This window comes from Monoraphidium neglectum (assembly GCF_000611645.1).
Source record: "Monoraphidium neglectum strain SAG 48.87 unplaced genomic scaffold scaffold00578, whole genome shotgun sequence".
Taxonomy (NCBI): Eukaryota; Viridiplantae; Chlorophyta; class Chlorophyceae; order Sphaeropleales; family Selenastraceae; genus Monoraphidium; species Monoraphidium neglectum.
Genome location: NW_014013050.1, coordinates 16,627 through 24,296, shown reverse-complemented (window position 1 = coordinate 24,296; position 7,670 = coordinate 16,627). Strand labels below are relative to the sequence as shown.

The window sequence follows — 7,670 nt, the reverse complement described above, 5'->3', positions numbered from 1 at the left end:
ATGCCATGCCTGCGTGCGCTCCTGCACCGCCCTGGCGCGACTGCGCAGCTGCCGGCAAGGTAGCTGTGCCTGCGGGCTGGCCTCGGCACAGCTGCGCCCACCCGGTGTGTTCGCAACGTTTGGTTTGGCACGCGCGTGAGCGCCGCTTGCAACGGATTGTTCCAACCATAAACCACAGTTTTTAGAATTTCACCAATCAGCAGTGGTTCGATCCTCGACCTCACCAGCGAACGGCTGAGTGTACAATGCTATTGCGAAGCTGGTCTTTGCCTCGCACACGAAAAGTAGGGGTAAGCGACGAAGGGGCCCGGGTGTAATAAATCAATTGCATGCTTATGGCACAGCGAGTGCTAGGGCGGCCGCGGTTGTGGTACGGCACCTGCCGTACTACCTGGGTAGTACCTACCGCGCTGTCAGCCGCGCAAGGAAACGACACGCGCTCAGCTTGCCCAAATGGACCTGCTGCCGGCAAAGACAAGGGACAGCAGCGACGCCACACCGAATGGATGAAGCTGTGGCTGGTTGCAAACCGCCACGCCACGAGGCACTCCTAAGCCCTGTTGCGGGGCAGTGCCGGTGCCCGCTATTGCCAGCCGGGCGCGGTCTGGGCAACGTCCGCCAGCCGCATGCGTTCACCCACAAAACGCTGTGTATGATGTTGGATTTGTGGTGGCTGGGGCCTGGCGTGGTTTAATGCTCTGGGAAGTCAGGCAATCCAGCTGTACTGGGTACTGCCCCTGGGGCACCGCCCGTCCGCCCCAGCAGAGTTAGCAGGGCGCCCGGCTGCCCGCAACGGCAACAGCAGGGCCGCCAAGTGACACATGCGAGCCTGGACGCTGCGTGCAGTTGGACGCGCAGCGATGCAGCCTGAGCGCTGGGCGGCAGACGCTGGGTGGTGACGTGAAGACTCTTTACTGTTCTGTCCGAGAAACAGCTTTGGTTTGACCCGCGGCTGGTTGACAGGCAGGATTCAAGCGGGAAAACTTCCCAAGCAAACGATGAAGTCAATCAGCGCCCCTTGTGCATGGAAGGTGAGGGGAAGTGTGTTGCAAGCCGACAAGTTGCACCGTGCTGCGACGGCAGGTGTGCAGAAAAGCAGGCGAGGATGCGAAGCCCCGCCTTGCTTAAGGCCCCTGTTTGAAGCGGGGGTCACTCGTCGCTGCGAGGAGTGTCGTGTTGCATGCATGAAGGGGGACACGAGGACAGCCAGGCTTGACGTGACGGGCAGGGTGGCCATAACCCAATGGATGATGCGTGGATACGACACCGGGGAGGTGGTGAGATGTGTGCGTGCATTCGTGCGTCCGTGCGCGGTTGCGCCAAGTGTCAGTCTGTATGCGCAGTGTGCCTGTGTGAGCGTTTGCACGGGTGGTCACCTGCCGTGACTGCCCAGCAACTATCAAACCCCGACCCTCACTGCACGACGGACCACAAAAAGGGCGTGGGCAGTGGTTGAAATGTGTGTGCGATTTGCAGCCCGACAGCCAGTCACCCGCACTCAAGTCAACAGCCCACTTGTAGCTCGCGCGGCATCATGATGAATTGAAGGCCCCCGCGCCTGATGCGCAGGTCAAGCAGTGATAGATGGGATCACGGCCCCGGATCGCCATGAGAGGGGTTGATGCGCAGCGGCAGACGGCTGAGCCCATCGTGGCGTCCTGGTGGCGCGCGTGCCGCCACTTGCTGCGCGGGCGCTTGTGTGAACGTAGGCACCGTCGGTATCAATGAAGGGTTGTTCCCTGGCCCCGGCCTGGATACACATTGGCCCAAACACACACACCCGAATGGTCCGGGTCTGCACAAGCCCGTGTGGGCGCGCCTGTAGCGGCGGCCGTCACGCAATGATTGGGGCAGGCAGGTCCCTGCGCCGCTGCGGAGCGGGCGCGGGGCGCCACGGCGCCCGATGGCGCTGCAGCATTGGCTCGCACGGGGGCAAGACCAGGCAGCGTGCTTTGTCACCCGCCCGGATGCGTGCGGTACATGAGCAGCTGGCACACCCTCGCACGCTTGCCGGCCAATAACAAAGACGAACAAATACGAACAGGGTTTCCACACGTTTCCATGTGACGGCCCACGACTCCCACAGGCCCAAGTCGCGATCGCGAGCAACGCCAGATCCCAGATCATACGCTGACGTCACTCCCCGTCGCCGGCGCCCGCCACGTAGTCCGCCGTGCCGCCGACGACCGCGCCAGCCCCCTGCTCCTCTGCCGTCTCCCCGACCTTAGTTTTGTCGCTGCCGTCCCTCCGCTGCTGCTTCGACTTCTCGCCCTTCTTGTCGGCCTTGCCGCTGCTTTGAGTCGTTGCGTCGAGGCCCACGCCTCCGTTTGCCTCCTCCAAATCGCGGGCTGCGAAATCCTTTTCCTCCGCAGCGCGCACGATGCTGAATTGGAGGGGGCGAGGGAGGTTGCGTGCTGTTGCAGCGAGGCCCTTACTGCTCATTAGCTGGGTTCTTGCAGCAAGCAGCGCAACGGCACATGCGCCCGGCGCGGCCGCAGTGCGGCAGCGGGTTTGAAGCGCGCCCCGCGCGAGCCTCGCGGGGCACGCCGAGAGCACACCGAGCAGTAATGATTGGGGCCGGCAGTTTGACAGAGTGAGCTCTCACGTGATGTATGTGTTGATGGCGTGGTATGTGTCTGCCACAATGCTGTCCAGAGGGATGTCTGCGGATGCAGGGTCAGGGGGTCGAGGGGGTGGTGAAGATCTTCAGGGTGGCGGAAGGTTGGGGGATGCGATGATGTTTGGGCGGCACCGTCAGAGCGGCGTGTAGGCAGGGTAGGCATGGGGGGTTACTCTGGGTTCAGGTTCAGATTTGAAGAAGGGGCGTGGCAGGGTTTTGGGTGTCATACTGGGAAAGTGACCAAATGGGGATGAAATATTTGAACAAAGGTATTCAGGGCCCGGATCGAGGTCCAGGTAATCAGGGAGTGATAGCAGTGGCAAAAGTGGGCGAGGGAAGGGGCTGCCCATGGGATGTTGGGATTTAGGCTCCGGCTTGCAGACAGCTGAGGGACGTGAAGCGCATCGAGGCGAGGCCGGCGCCGACTGAGCCAGGCACTGGGGGTGGTAAGCCTGCAGATATAAGGCCGACAGGCAGCGCGTCCCAATGGCGGATGCTTCAAAGACAAGCAGCGTCGCCACCAGAACAGCATTTGCCGGCCGGCCTGGGCTGTCAAGGCGTATGTGGCACGCCCTTGCTCAACATCTGGGCTCCTTTGCCCAATGATCGCCAGGAGACTAGCAGCCGCAGGGTGCAGAGGTGGCGCCCGCCTGCCCAACGGCCCGGGTTCCCCACAAGCGCAGCATGCGAGCACTGGGCTGGCACTCGCACGCCTGCCGCGCCGCGCACCATTGAAGTCGCGCCCGAAGGGCTGCTCCACCTCCGCGGCCGCCTCCTCCACCCCTATGATGCCATAGCCGATGACGAGGCACAGGGGGATGGTGTACCACTGGTAGTAGATCACGTAAACCTGCGGCAGGGGTGATGATTTCATGGTAAGTATGGGTGTACTGTATGATTCATGCGTTAAGAAACAGTTGGTGGGTCACATTCAGCAGGAATTGTGGGGTGCGATTCAGACTGCCTGGCTGCCCGCAGTTTGGTGAGGAGCGCTGCGACTGCTTTGCTGCATGCCAAGCGTTCATCACAGGGTTTGGCAGTCGTGTGAGCCACTGCCTGGGGGGCCATGAGCATAGGGAGTCTCAAGCCTTGTGGCGACAGGGCCGGCAGGGAGCCGGGTAGCCGCACTAGGCACGCACGCCTTGCAGGGCGGGCGCTGGCACCGGCGGTACCCGTGGCCGCGGCGCTCACCCATGGAACGCAGGCCAGCCACAACGCCAGGAAGGTCCGCAGATGGGCGATGTACTGTTGGATTGACGCAGAGGAGGCAAAGGGCGGAGAGAGGCAATCAGAAGGAACGGCTTTGGCGTTGGCACTAGCTGACCAGCCTCGTCTATGCTGCCGTGGGAGGTGTGGTTTTTGCGGGGCTGAGTGCCGCTCTAGTTAGTGGATCCCAACGCGGGTTCAAACCAAGCAACCCTCTGCTGCCAAGCGCTAAGGGTGTGTAAGTGCGTGTGTTTGGCTCACCCACAATCAGAGTTGCATCGCATGCACGCTCATGTGTGGGTGCATGTCAGAGTGTGCGTGTGTGCAAATGCGTGTGCGGGCGCACGCACCCACGCGCATGCGCGCGTATGTATGTGCGCACGCCCGCTCACGCGTGGGTGCTTGCGTAAGCTGTAAGCTGTAGAAAATAAAACGCTCACCGCGAAGGGGATGGGTGTGCTGTAGACGTTGATGCACGCACAGAACTGTGTTGAGGTGGAGTTGTGTATGCATGGCGGCACTGCATTAACTGGCGTTGCGGCAGTACAGACACCTGGGCCCTCAAAGCCAAGAGGCCAGCTGCCTGCCACCGACCTGGTGCTTGAAGGGCGAACCCCCCACCCCCCTCAATCCCAGGGCTCCACCACACACAGTGGCAAAGAGGATCGTGACAACGCCCACCAAGTTCACACCCATTTTCTCGCCCACCTCCATGTACATCGTGTCGCACGATCGCATCCACTCGTTGCACTTGTTCACCACGTACTTCCGGTCCATGTCCAGGACCTTGTACATGCAGTACAGCACCTGGTGACACCGATGATGGTTGACGCCATATGATGACCGGACCAACAAAATGCAGACGAGGGCGATGCGCTTTCAGAGGGGCTTACGTGGGTCGCAAGGGGGGGTGCAGCATCCTTGAAAAGCGCCGGGTGCAAAAATTCACGCCCAACTTCACGCCTCCTCACCGGGTCCCTGTCAGCGTGGAGCACCTCGACCTCCTCTGGTGGCAGCAGGTCCAGGAGGTTCTGCTGGTTCCGCTCGTCGCGCAGGTGCTGCCGCCCCATCTGTTTGCAGTTGAGGTTGACCAAGCACGCAATGCGTACTGGTCAGACGGACAAATTTGAGCATTGTTCCTACTGATGCCTCATCCAGGGGCACCTGCAGTGCTGATTGCAGCAACAGTACCCCCGACCTTGGAGCCTTCCGAGCTACTGTGACTGCCAAGCCCGCACTGCCGGCGCGCATACACAAACGCACGCCCGCGCACACACACACACAACTGCGGGGCGCAATCACAAGCATTACACCTTCTTAAGCTATGCATGTGAGTGCTCACCTCCAGCGCGACCATTATCCAGTTGAGCCGCTCCAGCACCAGATCATACGCCACCTCCCTGCCCCCCACCGCAATGTAGCTCGACAGGTTGCCAGCAATCACGCGCGCCAGGTTCTTGCCCTGGCAGGGCACCGCCGAGTGCACAATCGGAGCAGATTGGGAGCGTGAGGCGGGGGGGGGGCGGGGGCTGCATGGCGGCATGCTTACGTACGTGGCTGGTACTGACCTTGCCACGCTTCACCAAGCCAAATCAGCCCTCGCTAGGCTCGGTTGCTCGTCGCAAGGGAAACCTTGCGGCGGTGGCGGTTGCTGCGGCAGCTGCTGCTGTGTGCGGCCTCACCAGGTGGCAGAAGTTTTTGAAGCGGTCGGTGCCCGTCTGCCACCGAGTGAACGCCGCGTTGTTCCTGCAAGGAGAGGTTTGCAGCAGGCGAGTGGCTGCAATACTAGGCTGCAACACTAGCTGCATGTAGGCAATTGGTACGGCAAAACACTAAGCCGAAAAGGCACTCATGGTCTAATTAGACGGCTTTTCTGGCAGCAATTGGGCAACCTGCTGCCTCTGCTGCTGCTGATGCTGCTGCTGCTACTGCCCTGCTGCTGCTACTGCCCTGCTGCTGCGACTTCCCTCCTGCTGCTGCTGCTGCTGCTGCTGCTGCTGCTGCTGCTGCTGCTGCTGCTGCTGCTGCTGCTGCTGCTGCTGCTGCTGCTACCCTGATGGTGCCGCTGTCTGCAAGCGTTTGTCCTTAGGGGCTCCAGTCAAAGTGTGGTCCCCACTCTGCCGACAGCTGCCGCTCGGCGCCGGCGTCGCCGGCGCTGCTGCAGCCACAGTCACAGCAAACAGCTGCAGTTTGCTTGCGTTCGATGCCCTGCCCCTCGCAATGCCGCTGCACACGCTGCTGCGGCATGCATGCAGCTGCCACCCTGAGGCGGTGAGCACAGCACGCTAAACGGCTCGAGCGCGCGAGCACTCGCCACACCTGAACGAGAGCAGCAGGAACAGCGCCACCCCTATGGTTGTTGTGACCGATGACAGCTGGCGCAATTTGTCATCCTGATTGAGAGGTGACATGGGGAGGGAGGTGTGGCAGTGGCGAGGCGGCTTCCCCGTGCCGGCGGTAGCCGGCGGGCGGCCCTTCAACCAATCAGCAGGTGGCGCGTTGACGGGCACAGCGGCGCAGCTTGCGCGAGCGTAGGAGGCGTGCGCCCAGCTGCCACTCGAACCCCTTCTTTCGCACCGCTGGCCCCGCCGGCGCGCGCACCATCACGCCGCCGACAATAAGGGTATTGAGTCCGCAGACGGCGCACGTGTAGACTCCATACACCAGCAGCGGCAGAAACGGCACTGCTCGCCCGCGCAGGCTGCACAGCGACACCTGCGCGCGGAGGGGCAGTTGGGTGGGCAACGTCGGCGCCGCAGTGCAGCATCGCTGCAGGCTCCGACACTCGGCGCCCATGGGCGCTGGCGCGCCGGTGAAGCGGAGCGGGGGGGAAAGCGGGGCCAGAAGGCTCGACTCCGCAAAAGCTGGGGTGTGCCGCACTGCCCCACCTTCCAGTACGAATTGCGGAAGCAGAGCCAGCCGGGCTTCTGCCTCTCTTCGAGCAGCAGAAGTGTGCCCTGCGGCGCGCATCGCATGAGCACGGGCGCTTGAGGCGGCGTGCATGTGAGCTGGCTGGGAGGAGAATGAGGGTGAGGCGGCGAGTTTGTTGGCGCCACGTGCGGGGTGCGGGGCTGGGGAGGCCTGCACCACACGCGTCTCTGGGGCTGTCGGTGTTTGTCGGGGGTGACCGCGGTGCGGCGGGTCTTGGTTGGGCAAGGGCCGCGGCGGCCTCTCAAGACGCAGCTGCAGGGCTGGCGCAACAGCCAAGCTGGGTGGACCCTGATGCAGCCGGGGCCCTGGCCAGCGACCACCAGGAGGCAGGTGCACCAGCAGACAGGCTAGTGCAACTCTACAACATGAGCTGCTGTATCTATGGCGAGCATTGCGCCACGCCCGAACAGCTGGCGGCTGCTGCTGCGGGCAGCTCAGTTCCTTGGGGGCTTCTGCCTTGCAGCGGCTCGGCGGGCATGGCGGCATCACTTGCCACGACGGTTGGCTGCGGTCGACGCGCATGCCGTTCCAACATGTTCGATGCACCCAAAGTTGACCCCTGCTTCTGGCCAGCGCTCTCGACAGCGGCCCCCGCCAACGCGCCCAGCCAAAGCACCAGCACTCTGTGCAGTGAGTGCAGCGGGAACGAGGACGCCGCCCGCACCTCTCCGCCCCCTTCGATTCGTGTGAGGTGCGCTAGTCTCCGATTAATGGTGACGCTCCTTTCCGTTTTGTATTGCTTCACCATGGCGCGGCGAAGGACTCACGAAGTGCCGGTGACCCGCTGCACGAGCGATCCACTGGCCCTACAGAGCCTGAGATTATGAGATAAGCAAGCGTTACTTGCTGTTGGAGCGATTACACCGGCCCGAGCATACAGACGGCCTACAGTCTTAGGTTCGCGCCAGGCTGA

General features: G+C 62.5%; 1 protein-coding gene across 1 annotated transcript; it reads right to left on the bottom strand.

Annotated features, from left to right (window-relative positions):
* Positions 1–2,136: 2,136 nt before the first annotated feature.
* MNEG_4244 (hypothetical protein) lies at positions 2,137–6,237 on the bottom strand (the record flags this gene model as incomplete). Its single annotated transcript, XM_014047281.1, has 11 exons — positions 2,137–2,383; positions 2,606–2,663; positions 3,004–3,057; positions 3,350–3,470; positions 3,812–3,865; positions 4,267–4,311; positions 4,535–4,633; positions 4,798–4,896; positions 5,169–5,288; positions 5,509–5,572; positions 6,146–6,237. The coding sequence occupies 11 exons, from the start codon at positions 6,235–6,237 to the stop codon at positions 2,137–2,139; spliced, it is 1,053 nt and encodes a 350-aa protein (XP_013902735.1).
* Positions 6,238–7,670: the final 1,433 nt, after the last annotated feature.